General features: G+C 38.9%; 1 protein-coding gene and 1 pseudogene across 3 annotated transcripts; one reads left to right on the top strand and one right to left on the bottom strand.

Moving 5' to 3' along the window:
• Positions 1-933: 933 nt before the first annotated feature.
• On the top strand, positions 934-2485 carry LOC127636367 (exosome complex component RRP43-like; annotated as a pseudogene).
• Positions 1816-18809, bottom strand: LOC127636751 (transcription factor SPT20 homolog). 3 transcript variants are annotated; one of them, XM_052117454.1, is made up of 24 exons: positions 18696-18809; positions 18209-18286; positions 18018-18053; positions 17587-17712; positions 17247-17373; positions 17042-17145; positions 16656-16772; positions 16454-16507; positions 16022-16161; positions 14972-15131; positions 13761-13817; positions 13566-13637; positions 13237-13391; positions 13064-13096; positions 12853-12970; positions 10042-10147; positions 9635-9772; positions 9145-9415; positions 8646-8794; positions 8421-8476; positions 8181-8297; positions 7891-7990; positions 6865-6953; positions 1816-2632 (listed from the first exon to the last, which is right to left on the bottom strand). In XM_052117454.1, the coding sequence occupies exons 2-24, from the start codon at positions 18209-18211 to the stop codon at positions 2489-2491; spliced, it is 2472 nt and encodes an 823-aa protein (XP_051973414.1). In that variant the 5' UTR covers positions 18212-18286; positions 18696-18809; the 3' UTR covers positions 1816-2488. The 3 variants fall into 3 exon arrangements, with proteins under 3 accessions (XP_051973414.1, XP_051973415.1, XP_051973416.1); XM_052117455.1 differs by having other exon boundaries at positions 8646-8791; XM_052117456.1 differs by lacking the exon at positions 6865-6953.
• Positions 18810-21422: the final 2613 nt, after the last annotated feature.

The following is a 21422-nucleotide window of genomic DNA, read 5'->3' as shown; positions in this document are numbered from 1 at the left end:
CCGCGCTGTTTTTCAAATGTTTTTCTAATTTAGACGGTCGTCTTTCACGGTTGCGTGACGTCCTGCGCAGGAGCATCGCTTCGAGTATCTAGAGACAGCTCAAAGTAATTTAAGGGTTTGTTGACATTACATCATCATGTAAAATTGGACATATCTAATAGAAAGCACTTTAATCACTAAAGTCATGTTCAAATGTATATTGTTTTCATCTTGTGGCTATACTTTTGAAACAGTGAGTATTTTAACCTTTGCCCTATTAACTTCCATTGTAAGTGCTTTTTTTTAAGAAAAGGATGGGCAAGTAAGAATTTATTTGAAGGATTTATTTCCTTTAAGGACCTTGGTTACATTTACATATTTGACATTTGGAGTTTAGTCTGCTTGTTTGAAAAAAAATAAAATAAAATAATTCTTGATTTTCTCTCCAATTTGGAATGCCCAATTCCCAATGTGCTCTTAAGTTCTCGTGGTGGCGTAGTGACTTGCCTCAATCTGGGTGGCAGAGGACAAATCACAGTTGCCTCTGCATCTGAGACCATCAATCCACGCATCTTATCACGTTGCTTGAGCGCGTTACCGCGGAGACACAGCGCGTGTGGAAGCTTCGCGCTATTCTCAGCACCAAGAACAAGAACCGCATTATAGCAACCACGAGGAGGTTCCTCCATGTGACTCTACCCTCCCTGCTTAGGAGACCTGGCTGGAATCACTCAGCATGCCCTGGATTCGAACTTGCGACTCCGGGGTGTGCTCGTATGAACATTTAATTCATGCAAGTCTATGTGATTTTGGATCGTCTGCTGTGCAAAAAACGTATAGCCATAGCAAAAAGTCATAGCAACATTAATCAGAACAGTCTGAAGTTTGGTGGATGTAGCTTGAAAGCTCTATGAAAAGTTAGTCAGAAATGTTGGTCTTGGTTTAGGGATTTTGAAAATGCTGTACTGTGTATATAATACATTTAGATTATGATGGGAACTTACTTGATGCCTGTATCATAGCTCTCCTGGCAGCTTTGATGAATGGTGAGCAGTTCTTCTGAATATTGCAGTTCCTTAGCTCCATGCATTGGCTGTTTTGACAATTCTAATCACATTTTTAAATGTCTCAGCACAATTCCCTGAAGTCATGATAAACAAAGAGACAGATTTAGCAGAAGGTAATATCCAGAAGCAGCAGCATTTGAAGATCAACAAGCACCCTGTTGGCTCATCATTTGCAGTATTTGATGAGTAATCAAAAGATAACCTTTATCTTAATTAAAAACAAGCTCTATCAAGATATCATTGTCCAGAGAAGCTTAAGTGTCAAATTTCAGTTGCTATTTTATCCTTAACATTTTAGTATTTCAAACAATGTCCAGTAAGTTCACTCACCATATTCTCTTGTCATCTCTGAGCAGCTCTATCATCATAGTAGATCCCACTGCAGAGGAAGAGAGAGTGTCTACAGTGTTAATGACTGTAGTAACAGATGAGGAGGAACGGCTCTGTGCGGTCCACAAACCAGGTGAGACAGAAATGGTTTCAATACTGAAGCATTATGGCATTTGTTGGTTATAGCATCTACAAAGTGCATTTTTGCAATCTGTAAATTTGATAGGAATTAAGTATACTATATCTATGGAGATTTTAGTTAAACTTTGTTTTAGGTGGCACGTCATTATCTATTGAGAAACTCCAACATTGCATGAATCGCACCATTACGAGGAACAAAGAGACCAGCAAACTGGAGGACAAAGTCATAGAGAGCACGAAGACAATGAAAGAAACACAAAAAGTCATGATCTTTTATCTAAAAGTTGTATTTTTCCACTGTCAATATATACTTTCTTTTTTATCACAATAAAACTGCTGACAAAGACCATTTACAAAAATTCTGCCTCAGTGTTCAGAAGTGTTCTTTAACTCACATGGTTAGATCCCCCTGATAAGAATATACATCAACTCCTCCCACAGTATAACAAAATGCCATTTTTTTAAAATGTGCTGTATAAAAACCGCACATGTAATTGCATGCTGGGACATGGCGGCCTATCACTCTGACATCCAGCAGTAGAGAGAACGTTTTCTCGCAATGGTAAAGTTGAGCAACAGGTGATTGAGGCACATCTGTATGGCCCTTGTTAGTGTGCGTAGGGTCCACTATCTTGAACCAAACGGGCTCTCGTAGAAAGGGCGATTTGGAAGGAGAATAAAGACTGCATGCCATAGAGAGCCCTACAAGAATTGTCTCATTTCATAGCTTGTAGTTCTTTAAAAAAATATGGTAATACTCTAAAGGTCCCCTGCTCTAAAAATCCTTGTTGCAAGTACATCTATTCATCTGTCCTGAGGTCAGGTGGGCAATTCCTGTACCCCTATAAACATAAAAAAAATTATAATTATAACTTTAGTCCAGTCAAGCCACAGTCAGTCTGTAGAAATCTGTAGGTCAAGCACAGTGCCATTGTTGTCTTCCTCATATTGGGTGTGGGCAGGGCTGAAGGTCATGATTTTGGAAGGGGCTGTGGCGTGCTGCGTTTCCTCTTACTTCTTGGCTGGTTGGCGGAATGTTGCCGTGGCAGTGCCAGTTGTGCCGACGCCGCCATACCCATTTGCTGCTGTTGCATTTGGTGCTGCAAGAATTGCAACTGTGCAAAAGGGGAAAAGGAGAGGAAATTAATTCACACGGTTCAAAAAGTACCTGAAGTCCACTTAGTCAGGGAGTGAGATGATGCCTTCTAGATAATATATTTCTAAATGCTCACACCCAATATATGCAACAAATCTAAAACACTCCCATGAAGTTCAACAAAACCGTCTTCAGTGCAAGTATGCAAAGTCAACCAGTGATTCAAAGGTGTATGCTTGCAGTGCGAGTAGCAATCATGCATATATTGTGTCTATGTAAAATTGGTCACTCGTTCACAACTCGTGTTGGGTAAGTTACCTAAAAAAATTGTAATCCACTACAAATTACTAATTATTTCTCTAAAATTGTAATCAGGTTACTTTACTAATGACATTCTAAAACACTTTTCCACTCAAAAATTTCTAAATAATGTCTATTTCTTGTTCATTGTCCCTTATTCATGAAACGTTCGTAAATATATGAGTAGATTCGGAGTAATTTGCAAATAAAATAGACCTTCCTGAAAACGTTCTGCCGGATTCACAAACACTTCGTCCTCCCCAGATTTTATAGTAAAATGAGTGTTTGTCAGTGAATTCCAAACATTCGCAAATAGGGGGCATTCACAATTATCATAATCCAAGGCCAAGAAAATGCCATATAAGGAAGGCACCAGACTAGCAAGTAATTGCTGTGAACATCTATGCAGAACAGTAATGAAATCGTTTTTATGAATGAAGTGCATTCACATTGTAAAATTTGTATTTAGAAAATCACAATCGCGTCTCAAAAAAAGTGAGGACTTACTGTCATCACATGTTTTTGCTGTAATCGGAGGCTCTTTTGAGAATCAAACTGTTCAAAAAGTCAAGAAAAATGGTATGACATGTGTAAAAAAAAAAACCTTCTTTGGTTCCGTTCGCAGTGCATCACCAGCATCATTTGTGAAACTTCTTGGGTAAATCATGATAGTAACTGTGATATTGCAACTGGAAGAATCTTCAGAGAAATTAATATAGGGCCTGAAGAAGATCTTTGACCAAAAAACTAAGATATTACAGATTTGCAACCTATACGACAGTTTTTTCTATTTTGTCCCCGTTGTATTGTGTATGCACCTCCTTGGGATGTGTTTATTTATGGGTTTAACAGCATTAGCAATGACTATACATTATCAACTGAACGTGATATACTGATGCCTATTCTAAATTATGAAACCTAAATCCCTCATATCAAATAAAAAACAAAACTGTCCAAACAGTAAAACAAACGATAAGCAGAGTTGAAGCAGAATTATTTTAATTTGTTATTTTTTAAGGTTAACTTCACTTATTTAATTATAATTTTTTTAATTACTCATTTAATTTCATTCTATCAAAAGTAGTCGACAGTTCGCCTGAAAGAACACAACATGTTTAGATGTCTTGTGCACGATTTACACGTGGTTGGGTGCAGCTGTAAATTTTGAAACCAACTAACGTTTTGAAAATATGAAAATTTCATGAATCAGAAAATTTATGCCAGAACGGCTATACGAACGATTTACACAAAAATTCATCCCTGGACTAAGGTGTTCAGAAAAAAGCTGGATAGGAATAAGGTGGATTGAATCTGAAAAAAAAAAAAAACTGGTTTTTGTTGCCTGTTTGGACAGCCTTAAGGCCAAAGCATACTTCAGTTGTCCACGTTGCTGAACGCACACAGTATATGTGATGAAGTGAAAGGCTGAGCCCCTCAACCATATGCGAGACAACCTGGAAAGTAAAACCAAGTATACCCAAGCCTTTAGGCACGCTGTAGCAAAACCCAAACAACTCTAGAAATGGAAAATATACATTATACACAGACAATAATTTTACATTATCACTATGCATCACATCTACATTTGAAGTCAGAAGTTTACATACACTTAGGTTGAAGTCATTAAAACTATGTGATGACCATCATTATGAATTGTAATGCTTCGTTATGTAAAGGGTGAGGCTTGCAAGCCAAAGAACACCATCCCAACCGTGAAGCATGGGGGTGGCAGCATCATGTTGTGGGGGTGCTTTGCTGCAGGAGGGACTGGTGCACTTCACAAAATAGATGACACCATAAGAAGAAAAATTATGTTGATATATTGGAAGCAACATCTCAAGACATCAGCCAAGAAGTTAAAGCTCTGTCACAAATGCGTCTTCCAAATGGAAAATTACCCCAAGCATACCTCTAAAGTTGTGGCAAAATGGCTTAAGGACAGCAAAATCAAGGTACTTGAGTGGCCATTACAAAGGCCTGACCTCAATCCGATAGAAAATTTGTGGGCAGAACGTGCGAGCAAGGAGGCCTACAATCCTGACTCAGTTACACCAGTTCTGTCTGGAGGAATGGGCCAAAATTCCAGCAACTTATTGTGAGAAGCTTGTATAAGGCTACCCAAAAGGTTTGACCTAAGTTAAACAATTTAAAGTCAATGCTACCAAATACTAACAAAGTGTATGTAAACTTTTGACCCACTGGGAATGTGATGAAAGTAATAAAGCTGAAATAAATTACTATTAATACTCTACTATTATTCTGACATTTCACATTCTTAAAATAAAGTAGTGATCCTAATTGACCTAAGACAGGGAATTCTATGATAAAAAGATTTTCTATGATAAAATGTCAGAAATTGTGAAAAACTTAGTTTAAATATATTTGGCTAAGTCGTATGTAAGACTTCTGACTTCAACTGTATTTGATAAGTTGACTAAAACACCCAATGCCAATTTTAAATGTTTGCGTTCTACAGCACTGGCTCAGATTCAACTGAAGCAAAGCCGCTGTGAAAGGAATCCACAATTAACACTACTGTAAATATGGATGCAACACTCTGCTGGACAGACATCAACAATGTGTTTGCAGAAGCTGGGTGAGGCTGAAAGAGGGAGGAATGTGTGTTCGGGGGTATAAGTGGGGACAAAATGGAAACAACAGAAAGATGATGAGGATGAGACCAGACAGTGAGGATATGGGAAGAGCTGAGCATCACAGATGGAAAAGGATAGAAGAAAATAAGTACAATGCTGCACACACTCACACATGCATACATATGCCTGTCATGCTCTCATTTGTTGTCAGTAAGTCAGCAACTTCAACTCACATCTCTGCTGGGACTAATGCAAATGTTCCGTTGTTACTGGGGTCAGATGCAGGAGTGGAGAGTGTGACGTTTCATCTGTACGAGGCTTTCCCAAAAAAGGGTCAGATAATGATGGATAAAACAACACTAGTGTGTCATGCTTTTAAATGAAATACAAAATCCAGTGGCAATGATCCTCCGTCACACAGTAAATAATTACATAAAACGGAGGACAGTGTCAAACATTCCTGATGTAAGTTGAGAACATTTTGTTCCTCAAGAGCAACAAAACATGCCTTTCAAGCAGCTGCTAAGAGGTATATACTGAGCCCTCAAGCATGACATTGCATGCAAAAACATTAATAAAGGGCAATAAAGAAGAATGGTAACTCAATACGGGCAAGAGAAGAATCCACATGAAGCCTCTTTATGGGTCAGAAGTAGCCAAGAGAGAAACTAAGGATAGTTTTAATGAACGACAGTGGCAGATGCTTTAGCTGTGAAGCATGGTGAAACATTTAATCTGAACAGTGAATGCACAGACATCCGATAACAGACTGAACTTTTGAGGATGCTTCATTACATTAATAAATAAAAAGGATTGTTCACCCAAAAAATGAAAATTGCGTCATCATTTACTCATTTATGTATGACTCATTCTTCAATAGAAGTAGTTTCGCCTAATTTTTGTGTTCCATGGAAGTTAGTAAATCATATAGAATAAGGACATATGGATGTGTAAATGATGAACCATGAGAATGTTTATTTTTGGGTGAACTTTAAGTGTTGAAAAGATTTTAGAAAGGCTGCATTATCTACAAAAGTGGCCTAAAATAATTTCTAAACAGCTATTTGGATATTGGTTAACTAACCAAAACTTTCGCAGCCTAGGTGACGTCAGCTGTTCCACTTGCTGAAAAAGTTGTTTCAGAGGTTGAGCGAGTTATTACAATCTGATTACAAGATTATATAAAAAAAAATTTTTTGGAGCAATGTGCACTGGTGAGTCATGAAAAATAAAACCAGAAACATTTATTTAAGAAATTAAATAAATTCATGATTTCTTCTAACATTGTGTCTGAGGTCAAAGGTCAGTCTGATATACACATGTCTATGGGTGGATGAGGTCAAAGTTGCTGCATTACTTGAATCTGTGGCTGGGGCTGTTGCTGGAGCCTCGGGGATGGTAGGCTGGGCCCGGATCCCTCCAGACCACAACCCAGCTGGGACAGCACTACCACAGACAGAGGGGTGGGGTGGAAATGGGGAGAGAGGTAACAGGAAATAAAAAGTAGAATGTAGCAGAGGGAGGAAAAATGGCATCCACCATCATGTTAATCAAATGACAAACCCAGATAATCAAAAAACAAACATGTCTGGTTAAAGGAACAGTTTGCCCAAAAATGAAAATTCTTTCATCTTTACTCACTTTCATGCCATCCCAGATGTGTATGGCTTCCTTTCTTCTGCAGAACACAAACAAAGATTTTTATAAGAATATCTCAGCTTTGTTTGCAAGTGAATGGTAACTAGATATTTGAAGGTCAAAAAAGTACAGAGGCCACATAAATGTAATTCATAATACTCCAGTGGTTAAATCCATATTTTCAGGAGCATATGTGTGGGTGAGACACAGATCAATATTTAAATCCTTTTTTACTATAAATCTACACTTTCACTTTCAAAATATGAAAGAATATAAAAGTAGAGATTTATAGTAAAAAAAGGACTTAAACTTCTGAAGATATGGATTTAACCACTCAAGTATTATAGATTACTTTTATATAGCCTTTGTGTAATTTTGGAGCTTTAAAGATCTGGTCACCATTCACTTTCATTGTATGGAGATATTCTTTTACAAATCTATGTGTTCAGCAGAAGAAAGTCATACACATCTGGGTTGGCATGAGGGTGAGTTAATGAGAGAATTTTCATTTTTGGTTGAACTATCCATTTAACTTTATCTATGTTCGGATTAGTATGACACGCTACAAAATCGAAGAATAAATCCATTAGTATGTCTAGTGTTTGTGTTAGTGTCTGTTAGACTAGAGACTTTGACTAGAAATACTAGGTACTTGAGTAACAGTGAGAGGATGTAGAAGAGAAATGACACAGGTGTATGTTCCTCTGTGTATATACAGTAACTGTGTGTGTGTTTGTGTGTTTACCTGCTGCCTGTGGGGACATGAACCCTCCCACTCCAGTGAGGTTGATGACTGCTGTCTGTTGTGCAGACAGCCCCTGTTCTGCTGTCAGTCCTGAATCAACCTGATCCAGAGAGGACAACTGTCAGTTATGAGGTACTACTTACAAATGTGTGTGTGTCTTTAGCTCCAATCAACTGAATTTGAAATAGGCGTTTTATTTTTTTAAATAAGGCAAGTGACATTTTGGACTACAGATTTTGGACTACAACCTTAACAGCTCTAAAGGCCATTCACATCTAAGTGTGACTCACCGACTCCCCCTGCTGTTGGGGGCTGGATGTAGCGGATTGGCTGCTCTGTTGCTGAGGAGAGAACTGGGACAACTGCTGCTGCTGTAGAGAGTTAAAAATCAGCGGTCCTGTAGGGATCTGAGAGAATAGACATTAAAAGAATATTTGAAATGAGACAAAGAGAGCCAATAAGGAGAGAGAATTTGATCTCCATTGAAAGCCACTATAATCAGCTCTATGGCTCTGGAAAAGCCTTGTTACCTGCAGAAGGTTGAGCGGTCGAAGTCCCGGGCTGTTGTTCAGGCCAAAAGGCCCACCTGCTGGCACAACATTAATATCTGATTATCCATAACAGCGGCTATCAACTGTGTTGTCAATGTCCCTCATTTTAGATATTATCAAACATCAGTTAATGGAACATTAGGATTGATTAAACATGTCAAATATGATTAAAAAGGAACATATGACCGATGGAGAGAGGTTTACCCGCTGAAGCAGCAGGCTGCATGGCAGGTAGGGCTCCAGACATTAGACCACTGGAAGGCAAGAGTCCACTCAGGGGTATACCAGATGCTAGAGTACCAGGACTACAACCCAACATTGGGTTTGAACCACTCATTAGAGTCTGTGGACTGCTTTGTGTAAGAGACAAACAAACACATAAAAAACAAGGATTAAACAGATGTAACTCATAAAGGGCAATCAGAGGGATGATTCATCATTAGAAGGACTATGTGTCCATACAGGCCCTAAACCAAACATTCTATCATCTCTGTTGATTACACGGCTCTCTGGAATACTTAATTCTGATTGGTTAATTGCAGTATTCCACAATCAAATATTTTTGTATAGTAACTGTTAATATGTCAGCCAGTCATTATCACAATGCACCCGATTCTGATTGCCCTGTTGGGGTTTAATTTGCGATTATGACCAAATTACTACACTATCTCTTCCATATATCAAATAAAGAAGAAACTCTTACCAAACAGGGCCCACCACATTGATGAAGTTAAGCCCGGCAGGGTTGGTTATGACCTGTGAAGTGGTACTGGATGTAGGCAGGGGAATAGTCATGACAGGTAGAGTCATTTGCTGCTGGGTGAACGGAGACAGCATTGTAGGCTGCTGTGGAAGGGCAGAGTCTTGGGGAGTGGGCGTTACTGAGGGTGTGGCACTCTGAATATCTGAGGGGTGTGGTGTCGAACAGGGCGTGTTGGTTGGGGTAGGTGTGGAGGGCTTGGGTGTACCTGATCCTATGGATGACAATGAAACAAGAAACAAAAAGACATAAATAGCAGAAGGTGAGATATTAAAGATAGTTCACCCAAAACTGAAAATTGAGTGAAAGTGAGTAAAGATGAGAGAATTTTAATTTTTGGGTGAACTATCCCTTTAACTCAAAGGCAAATCTAATCTGGTTAACAAGCAATACACGTGATGGCATTTCTGGTTATGGATGGAGGGACACTCACTCTGCATGGGCGAGAGAGCAGCAGGGGACAGCAGGCCAAGCTCCATAGAGTGTTTCCGGGAGAGCGACTGATTCTTTGAGGGTGGAGGGGTTGGGCACTTCAGATGGCCGCTAGGGGCCTGTGTACTGTATGGATTACCTTAAAACAAGCAGGAGTGTTTATTTGTACAACTTTTACAGTGGACGGTCTCAGGGTTTGAGTTTTCTTAAATAAATTGCTTCTTCATTACTGAAATGTTGGACATGATATGAACACACAAATAGATCAATATAAATATTGATACAGCAACCTATTATATCTATACAATATTGTGAGAAAACATACCGCTATATAGTTGGCACAATTTTAATTCTGAGTATTAGTCTGATATAATTTGGTTTCTTGTTAATATATTAGGTTTTTCTCACCTGAGGTGCTGCATGCTGAGCCGGCTGGCAGTTTGATAGGAGGAGGTCTGTGTTTGATGCCCTTCCCTAAAACCGAAGACTGAACCAGTGCCGAGTAACCATCAACCTGCACCAATAACAAACAGTTAGTAACGTTTTTGAACAGTGTTTGTGAGTTTAAAGTTCTGGATGGGATTGATTCATGCATGAATGACATAACATTCAAGTGCATTTTTACAGGGTTGTACTTTGGATTAAGTGTCCATCTATATCTGATTACTTGCAAATAACAAAAAAAGAACTTAATTTAGTCATCATTAATTACAAGTGAGCATGCATTTAAGGAATAGTTCACCCAAAAATCAAAATTCTCTCATCATTTACTCACCCTCATGCCATCCCAGATGTATAACTTTCTTTCTTCTGTAGAATACAAACAAAGATTTGTAGATGAATATCTCAGCTCTGTTGGTTCATACAATGCAAGTGAATGTGGCCCAAAACTTTGATGCTCCAAAAAGCACATAAAGGCATCATAAAAGTAACCATTATGACTCCAGTGGTTTAATTCATGTCTTCTGAAGCGATCAAATCGGTTTTGGGTGAGAACAGACCAAAATATTTCTCCTTTTTTACAGTCCATCTTGACATCAGCAGTCTCCTTGGCGATCATGATTTTAAGCCAAATTAAATTCCTAGTGCTCTGCGCATGTGTCAAGCACTAGGAAGTTTAATCAAGCTTAAAATCATGACCTAGAGACCTAGACCCATGTGCCTAGAGACTGCAAACGCAAGATGTACAGTAAAAAAAGGAGTAACATTTTGTTCTATTCACTCAGAACCAACTGGATCACTTCAAAAGACATGGATTACACCACTTGAATTTTATGGATTAGTTTTATACTGCTTTTATGTGCTTTTTGGATCCTATTCACTTGCATTGTATGTACTAAGAGAGCTGAAATATTCTTCTAAAAATCGTTTCTTTGTGTTCAGCAGAAGAAAGTCATACACATCAGGGATGCAGAGGCAGCACTAGGGAGGGGCTAGCGTGTGCTTCAGCCTCCCCAAGAAAGTCCAAAGCACCCCCGTAGCAAATGGTTGTAACACCCAGCAGATTATCCTCTGTATGAAGATTGTATGAAGAAACATTTTCTCTGACAATATTTTAGCAATCATGTCATGTGTCCTGTATATCTGATGCCTTTTTAGAATCAGAACTAGTAATGCCCGATTTATGAATGAATTATTAAGTCGATTCCTTCAAAGAATAAGTCAACCGGTTTAGCAAAATGGTCCGAATCGTTCAGACCGCTCACACACTGTATCGTCTGGAGTATTTTTCACTCCTTAAAAACAGAAATGAAATAAACCAAACAGAAAACAATCAAATTGGAATATTTACTGTCATGATACACAGAGCAGATGAGGTGGTAAACTTAACTGTTGAAACATTATTAAGCGCACTCCAACCTCATCTCTCACAACAACTCTCACTCAGTAATGGTGGAGCAGCCCCCGTAACCTCACAACCCTACCAAGGTGAGCCTGCAAATTTAGTGAAAAAGCATAATGCAGCGGTCCCATAGACATTATTACTGCTTTTGTGAAGAAACAGCGCATATCTTAATGAATTGGCTACCTGTCCACTAATCTTCAACATGTTTTACACTCAACAATCCAACTGGAGTAAACAATGTGGGGAGTTTACTACGATAAAAATTGCTTTTTTAAGAGAAGTCACGGACGATTTTGCGACATAGGTGTCAGTTTACGGGCTCTCCCCGTTCATATGGTGATGGAGATAGTCTGAATCAAAACCTGCATGTGCAGCTTTTGTACAACTCAATGTAAAGCCATTTAGTCTAACCAAACAGGTATCAAAAAGTATAATTGCATGATTTTTTTTACATGTACATTTGAGTAATATGTAAATACTATGGTGTACATCAATGCACTGCAGTACATTTACATTTATGCATTTGGCAGACGCTTTTATCCAAAGCGACTTACAGTGCACTTATTACAGGGACAATCCCCCCAGATCAACCTGGAGTTAAGTGCCTTGCTCAAGGACACAATGGTGGTGGCTGTGGGGATCGAACCAATGACCTTCTGATTAAGTTATGTGCTTTAGCCCACTACGCCACCACCACTCACTACGCAGTATTTCCATCTGATACCATCACAATACCATGGTCCTGTCACAGCAGACTTGTTTTTTTTCAACAGAATTTTTTTTAAAAGGTAGCTGATTTGGAAAAACATTAACTAGTGTTGGATGTGCTGTGTGAATAAGTCTTATATCAATACTTTTACATGAATTGCTACAAAAAATATATATACTTGTGAAAAGGTAAAAATGCTGCTCCTAAAGTCACAAGAATGAACTGCTTTAGTGCAATTTTTTTCAAAAGGTTTCTCCCAGGGGTGCATGTTCCCAGACCCCCAAAATAAGGGCAGACTGTTTTGCTGTACCAGTGCTTCAGACAGTACTGTAAAAAGCTAAAAACACCCCTGACAGTGTGTTGCCTGTTTTATTGAGGCTGCAGCATAGAGATTTCACTTATGTTGTCACCACGTGCAAACTGTTCTTAATTAAATTTCTTGGCCAAGCCAGGTTTAGCAAATATTTAGTAACCAAAGCTCAGCTCCCCCTGTCAATGATTTAGCATCTCTTCAGCACCAGAAATCAAAATTCGCTGGAGCCACCCCTGCTGGAATGGTATGAGGGTGAGAAAATAATGAGAACATTTTCATTTTTGGGTGAACAATTCCTTTAAGAGCGTGTAAGGGATTTCAGTCAAAACCTTATTTCAGTCCATCTCTCACCTCGTTTTCTCTGGTGGGGGAGAGCTGGCCTTGGGACCCTGCACTGCCTGAGTTGTGAAACATCTTTACCTGACACTTTACATCTCGCTCATACACCTCTTTATACTGTGTCAGAAACCTGTGGCACAGGAATATTTATTTGACGGTTATACAAAGCCTCACCAACCAAACCCTACAACACCACATGATGAAGCACGGCTACTGCACTTACCGATCAGCGTCTGTCTTTGAACCTATGAGGAATCTAAACACCATGGAGAAAGAAAAGAAAACAGAGCCAAGATCAGATGAAAGCAAAAACAAATTCGCTCTTTGGAAGAGTGCTTTGTCTGAATGCATTATAAAAGGCATATAAAATACTAAACATCATAACTTGTGTCTTACGGTGGGTGAATGAGGTGCAGGTCTGTGACATCCTCCTCTGATCTGTAGATTTTCCCGTACACCAGCGGGTCCCCAACAGGCTGGAAGATAGTGAATTTTGTTCTTTGAGGCTGGCCTCCCACCTCACACTCGAAAATGTAGTCGTCCCTTAAGTCCTGTTCAGGGAAAAAGTTGGTACAATGTCACGCAGTCAACTGCAAAAACAAGCTTTTTTTATATTAGCATACTATTATTAAACACTCTAGTTTATGTGCAAGATTGACACATTTAACTATTATTTCCGCATCCCATCAGATGAATGAAAACCTTCAGCACTTCTTTCCCATTACCTGTGCAGGCCAAACATTGGGCTGAGAGTCATCTAGTTTGACTGATTTCTCTGCCACTGCATATTTCTCCACCTGGAAACAGGGTGTAAAAATGAGCTCTGATAAACTCAATTCAGATAAAAGCCACACAAACAAAATGCCATAACAGAACACAGAAGGACTGTTCAGGTAAATAACTGCATTACAGCAACTTACATCAATTTCTGCTGGGACAGTCAGCTGACAACTGTTCTGTTTCCACATGTCCACACACTGCAAGAGGAGGAACAAGAGTGCTTTAAAGTATACAGAAAGCACACACAACCCATAAAGATCTCAGTAGAGTCCTAAAGTGATTGTTCACCCAAAAATGACAATACTCTCATCATTAACTCACCCTCATGTCACCCTCATGCCATTTGTGTATGACTTTCTTTTGCTGAACACAAAGATTTTTTGGTCCATACAATGCAAGTGAATGGTGACTAAAACTTTGAAAGCTACAAAAATCACACAAAGGAAACATAAAAGTAATACATATGACACAAGTGGTTTAATAATTGTCTTTTTAAATCAATGCAATCACTTTTGGTGAGAAACAGATCAATATTTAAATGTTTTGTCATTATAAATGTCCACTTTCACATGCATTTTCAGAATTTAAAAGTGAAAGTGGAGACTTTATAGTAAAACTGACTTAAATATTTATCTGTTTCTCACCCACAACTATCATATCCCTTCTACAGACAGATTTAACCTTGTGTATTACTTTTATGCATCCTTTATGTGATTTTTGGTTCTTCAAAGTTTTGGCCACCATTCACTTGTGTTTTATGGACCTATAGAGCTGAAATATTCTTCCTAAAATCTTAATTTGTGTTCTACAGAAGAAAAAAAGTCACATCTGGGATGGCATAAAGATGAGTAAATGATGAGAGAATTTTAATTTTGGGGTGAACTGTCAGTTTAAAACTGTCAGTTTAGTCTTTGTTTGATGACAAACATGTGGATCACGGTTTCTCATAACTAAATATTTAAAAGAGGCCATGTTCTACACTTTTGTATAATTGCATTTTTTCCTGAGGTACACTTATAATTCATAACTTAGTTTAACATGACCATTTTCCACTCTCTTTGACCCTTAGAATTAAACAGGCTGTTTTTGTGTACTTTATCTTTAAGGCTTCTTTATGTTAATACACTGTGATGATTAGTTAACCTCTTCGCCGGTGAAGGAGTACCTGCTTAAAAAGATAAATGCAGGCAGTAATATGTTAATGCTCTAATGATTCTGACGACATAACCATGACAATTTCTGAATGGGTATGTCTACAATTAACCTTTTTTTAAAAGAGCAAGGACATTTTTATTGTCAATGACATGAACCCTTTTGGTGTTACACATGAGCACACCAGTCTTTGACTCACATTTCCAGATTTGGAGATTTTGAGGTCTATTGAGGGAGCAGGTTTCCTCTCTTTCCTCCTATGCAGGTAGTCCAGAAGTCTGAGCTGTGGCAGTGAGTGGCAGTGGTTCATCATCTCCTGCTGTCTATTCAGTGCTGCTCGTGAATGCCTCCTAAAACACCTGCAGAGCACAGATACACAGCATCCACTTCAATGAGGAATGATGGATAACTGACATATGAAGTGTCACTTTTTGAATTTCATTATCTCTTTGTATTAAACGGCAAAATTTGTGAGTAAATTATAACAGAAGTAACATTTTTGGGTGAACTATCCCTTTAAATCATTTTACAACAGAGGAACCGATGCTTGTTGGCAGACTAATGGACAGCTTCACTCTTTGTTTTAGCTGTACTAAGGGAGGACAAAAGCATGTCAGCTTTAACAGTACAATGAGAGTTCAGGCATGCTGCTGCATGTTTTTTTATTCTAAGTCAGCACGGGAGAGTAAGCGCCATTACAGCTCTGCATGCAACACGCAGCTGTACAGACAACAAACCGACAGCTGATCAAAGACAGCTGGGCGGAGCAGAGTGTAGGTTCTCGAGATGTGTTTTGTAAAGTTTTAGATTATATTTATATTGATAGGCTTATGTTCAATAATATGAACATACAACGTACAATATATTGACTTCTAAAATCTGCCACAATAATATAATGTCTTTGAATTATCTGATTTTATACAATATTACTATAAATTAATATTATATCTAATATTTACAATTAGCCCTATTTTGATTATTACATATTTAATTATCTTTATTTGTGGGCCTTTTTTAAGTAAACATGAATATATGCTATTAATTGCAATTAATGAATCAGCATATCATGTAATTAAATCAATTAAATATTTCAATCGATTGACAGCCCTAAAAATAGTACATTACAGTTTGTATATGCACTCTGGTTTCAAAATTTTATGATCAAAAATATATAATATATCAGCCACACACACACAAACACACTTCATTGAAACAAAAAGAAGCCAGAAAAACTTAGTGTGAGCATCACCTTTTCATGGGTCGAGTATTTATCTTCTGTTTGTTGTAGAGCAGACGGTTGGTGGTGCAGGTGACAGAGATGGAGGGATCTAGACACAGAGGTTCTGCTGTGGCCAGAATCAACTGACTCTCCAACTGAAGCTTATCATCCTACAAACATATCAAAATGGTAATTTGTACTGAGAACCTGATATGTCACTTTTATGTGCATGCACACTATGCTTGGAGACAAAGTATTAGCATTCAAGATGACACAATACAGTAGTGTCACAGGTGATTTAATACAAGACCCTGCTGAGCATCACATAGCACAACAGGATTTAGGAATGGTGAAACAAACACAAATGTACATACATACATATCTAGAAAACAGTATGCAGGTTATTTATTTGTTTAACTATGTAGGCCAGCTTGTATATTATGTCAAATATAGGCTCTTCACCTGTGTCCACTTGTGATGATCACTTGTCATAGCGTGAACATCACAGATCAGGGTCTGGGGTGGAGAAGAGAGAACACAGTGAATTAATGACAATCACCAACCTGAACATTTTAAATTGTCTAATTCAAAAAGTTAAATCAAGTAGAATATTCAAATGCATCCACTCTTACTAGATAAATGGACGCTGGTCATTGTTATTCACCTGCATAGTGGGTCTCAGCAGGATATGACGACTCTGGTAGGAGGGCATCTTTGGATTCCCAGACTGTCGGTAGTCCCTAACTTCGACTATGACACAGCCACAGTGGAATATATTGACCTGACAGAACAGAAGTACAACAATATTACAATTAGAATTTCATAAATTTGAAAGCAATCTTCTCTCATGAAAATAGTACTACACTTAAAATGGTGCCGAATACATGTAATTAAAGTAAAAATGTGGGTTGATTAAATTAAAATCGCACACATATAGAAGTCTGAACATGATCAACAAACAAAACAAGAAACATCAGCACTCAATGTCAAAAAATGCACAAAATTACACTGAAAAAAACAACAACACTGCTATACAGTCATGCCACTAACCTGTGATTTTTCTAGAAGGTCTACCAGGATGGGAGGCAGCTCCTCAGCATCCAGGTACTCGAGTAACTCTCCTTCTTCATAGCGAAGCCGGATTGTTTCTGAATCTGTCAGACACGGATAAAAATACAGCCCCTAATTATGTCAAGATAATGGGTGATTTGACAGTGCTTCAAATATAAAATGCAAACAAATTAACAAGCAGTACCAGATCCATTTTTTCCTCTGAGCATAAGAGAGTATCCTTCATTTCCAGGGTACAAGTTGACCACCAGACATGAGACTAATTCCTGCGAGACCAGCTTCTCTAGAAGATTCACATTTCTCCGCAGATTCTACAGAAAGGGGCACCAACAATCAAGCATCATCCTATTATGAAATTAATATACACATTTCATTCAATTTAATGCCTCAACATACATGAACTCTTTATATACGCTAACTGAACACTTATAAACAAATCAGTGAGATACTATAAATCTAATGGCATAAATGTAGTAAGTGTAATAAAAGTAATTTGTGTATTGTTTATATAACGTGAAACTCACCTTCAACTCAGGCTCTTTATCGCACTCTTCGAGGTACAATTCATAAAGTTTCTGATATAAGGATTTCCTTCCACCGGAAGACACACGCCTCTTTACCGGTCGCTGACGAGCACTTTCAACAATGTACTGAATGGATAAAAAGTAATGTTAGACTAGAATGGCAGAATGCATCATTCCCATATTCACATGTAAAATGAAATTCTCATTCATTGATTTCTTATTGCATTTACAAAAATGGCAAACAAATTCAACTCTACAATAACATTGTGTTGTATACAATCAGTACAGTGTAAATACATTACAGTACAATGCATATGAAGCACAGTATAAATAAATAGAAAATAGAGACTATAAATCTAAAGTATTTTAGTTGCTTTTTTTAGATTAAATAAAGAAATTGAACATAAAGAATCAAATACAAACATAAATACCTCAGCCCGATCCAATGCACATTCTAAGACTTGTTGCTGCGGAAGAAAGTGTTAAAAATGAAAATGCATTCACTGTATTGAGGTAATCATATAACTGTTATTATATGTCATAATAATCAATTTAAGGAAAACTAGACAGAAATACTATTTCCAACCCAATACATATAAAAATCCAGCATCTGAGCTCTTACCATTGTGGTTGCTGTGTGACAGGAGGCGATGTTGTGTTACACCAGCACTGTCACCTCCACACACACACCATTCAAGCCCTGTGACCAGAGAGAGGCATTTACCTGTCAACTGACAGTTTCTATTCAGAACACAAACCCCAACTTTTAATAACAAGTATATAACTGCAAATAAACAATCAGCTCATGACGCCAGTTATGCATCTATTTATGTATGCAACTACAATACCTAGAAAACAAACGTGGGTAACGTCAACAGAATGATGCCAATGTATGTTTTCAAGGATGCAATGGCAATAAATCACATGCATTAATTAAATGCAAAGGAATTTGAACAGAGGAGAAGTTAAACTTCAGCACAGAAGCTCCAGTAAACGACAGGCTGGCTAAGCACAGCTAACAGCTCACTTCAAATGCACAAATTCACACAACACGGCAAACTGTCAGACAGGACCATTGAGTGACAATGGCGACAAACATTAAAACATACTTGCCAATCGAGTTGCATCACTATAGGCAGGAAATCCAAAGCATGAAGCGGAATAAATGTTCCAGTGCCTTCAATGAAAAAAACTCAAAGCAGCCATTTTGATCCAGTGTAACAGCAACATCCAAACTTCCGGTGTGCGCGCGAGCTGGAAGCGGAACCAAAGATCCGCAGCTCGCGGGACAGCGGGCTCTGAAAACGGACTCTCAGGTTAACTGTGGTTAGTAGATGATCTCCTAAAATATAAAACCATTACAAAACTTCACCTATATTTATTGTTTAACTGTAGTGGTTTTATTGTAATTGTATTACTTTGGTAGTTATGGTAAACTACAGTGCCTACCATAGTATTTTTTTTTTTTTTAAATTGCGAGTTTTGGCTAACTTCTGTGGCTAACTTGTCGTAAATTTGCCACTCGTTATTTACATATAAGCCAACAAATGAGCTTGGCGGCAAACGTCTCTGTTATGTATGTAACCTCGGTTACCTGAGAGGAAGGGAACAAGACATTGCGTTCTGCAGTGGCATATGGGGAGTGTCCTTCCACTCGACCTAGATGAAACCTCTACAGTAACACCAATATTCTAATACTGGCTATGGTGTTTGAGCCCCACCCTTTTAGGCACAAAGCTGTCTGCTATAAAAGAAGATGTGCAAACACCATTCCTCAAAGAGGGACAAAGATTGCATTGCTCGAACCTCAAAGAACTCTGGGTCTTGTAGTGTGGCCAGCATTTGTAATGTCTCGTTCCCTTCGTTTTTGGATCTGAGGTTATGTATGTAACCAAGACATTCCGTTACAAATCAGTACACTTGTGTTCTGCTAACGCATATGAGGAACAGAATCCCATCACACCGCACTACACAACATAACCTCCCAGAGAGGAAACATGATGCCACAGTCTCGCGGGACAGTGAGCGACATGAGTATGCCGGAGTGAGTGACCCTCGGGTTAGGCCAGGAGGGGGAATACTCAGAATGGATATGTGAACTATAGTCATATAGTATGAATTAACCCCTTCACAAACCCAGTAGGGAAGGAAGTTTATTTATAATGAAAGTGCTTGTGACTTTATGGTAAATTAAAATGCAGGTGGTTGTGTAAAATGATGGGGAGCCCGTACTTAAAGGTAGGGGCATAAGGAAACGTTTGGCCAGCGAAATTGCAAGCACACTTAACAGGTTGTAAAACTTTGCAAATGTGTTTTGAGAAAACCATCCAGCTGCAAAATATATGTCTTGTAAAAACACACCGTTCGTCAATGCCCATGAAGAGGCCATGCCTCTAGCTGAGCGTGCTTTAACACGAATTGGGCAAATTTTATCATGCGACTTGTAAGCCATGGCAATTGCATCAACAATCTAGTGACAAATGATGTTCGTGACTAAATGCGTCAGTTCTGGCGCATTTAGCATGCTCCGTTCAAAGGCCACATGTGTAGGCTTCACAGCTCTGGCTGTGGATGCCGAACCGTGCCTTGAGTTTGAGAGAGAAGATCTTTCTTCAGCTGTATTTCCCATGGAGGACCGTTCAGTATTTCTACCATCTCCAGAAACAAGGAATGATTGGGCCATTTTGGCGCAATTAACAGAACTGTTTCCATCAACGCTCGAACTTTGCTGATGACAAAATGAAGGAGGTGCACCGAGGGAAGCGCATACTTGCGTTTCGCTGGCCATATGTGGGCCGGCACATCATGGCGACATATACGCTTTACTGTCAGAATGTAGTGATTCACAATATAGGAATTAAAATCTCTCAAAGCTTGAAAGACAGCCAGTAGCTCTAGGCGGCTGACATGTCATGGCCGTTTCGCACCTGTTTCCAGGTGTTGAAAGTCGGGTGTCCATTACGCACCATGCCCCAAACTTGGATGAATTTGCGGTCAGCACTTTCTTTCTGAAAACTTGACCCAGCATAACACCCTGTCGGTAGAAGGCTGGCACTGTCCACGGTGCTAGAGCAGCCAGACAGTGGTTAGTTACTGCGATGCACATGAAAATAAAATTACTTAAGTGTAGGAGGTGCGCATAAACTCCTAAAAAGGAGATTTACTGGCTGGGGAAAAGTGTTCTTTTCACCCAGTTGACATTAGACCAGCTTTTCCATATGACAAAGCAGCTAGTGTCTCTGTTTGCTCAGAAGTCCCTCTGATTGGCTAGTAATAACCAATCGCTGAGGTAATTCAAAACACACAAATACAATTCGTGAATGTGTGGGGAGCCAGAGACAGATTGAAATGAAGGACTTTAAACTGATATGCAGTTCCCTCGAATGCGAATCTAAAAAGCTGCCTGTAATGCGGTGCAATTGGTATATGAAATACGCTTCCATCAGATCTATTGATGCAAATCAGCCCAGATGTGCGATAAGATCTGTTTCTCAGTTTACATTTTGAATGGGCGCGCCACGAGCATGCGATTCAAGCATCTCAGAACTTGAATGGGCCAAAACCCGCCATCCTTCTCCAGAATAAAGAAATAACATCAGTAAATTCCGCTGTGTGTGTTGCATTCTGTGCACGCAGCGCTGGCATATCGTGTGGTCGGACCACAGATTGTGCTCGATCGTTGTAAACACCAGCTCTGACACACCCGGGAGGACTTGCCACGCATTTGCCACGCTCACCATTGGGAAGCGGTTGCGCATAATTTGCAAACTTTTTCGCATGTGATTGATGTGAGACACTGAAAACAACTTATTAAACAACATTTTGAACAACAGTAT

This window comes from Xyrauchen texanus, chromosome 44 (assembly GCF_025860055.1).
Source record: "Xyrauchen texanus isolate HMW12.3.18 chromosome 44, RBS_HiC_50CHRs, whole genome shotgun sequence".
Taxonomy (NCBI): domain Eukaryota; kingdom Metazoa; phylum Chordata; class Actinopteri; order Cypriniformes; family Catostomidae; genus Xyrauchen; species Xyrauchen texanus.
Note: the sequence above shows the minus strand (reverse complement) of the source record. Positions and strands in the feature narration are given on the sequence as shown.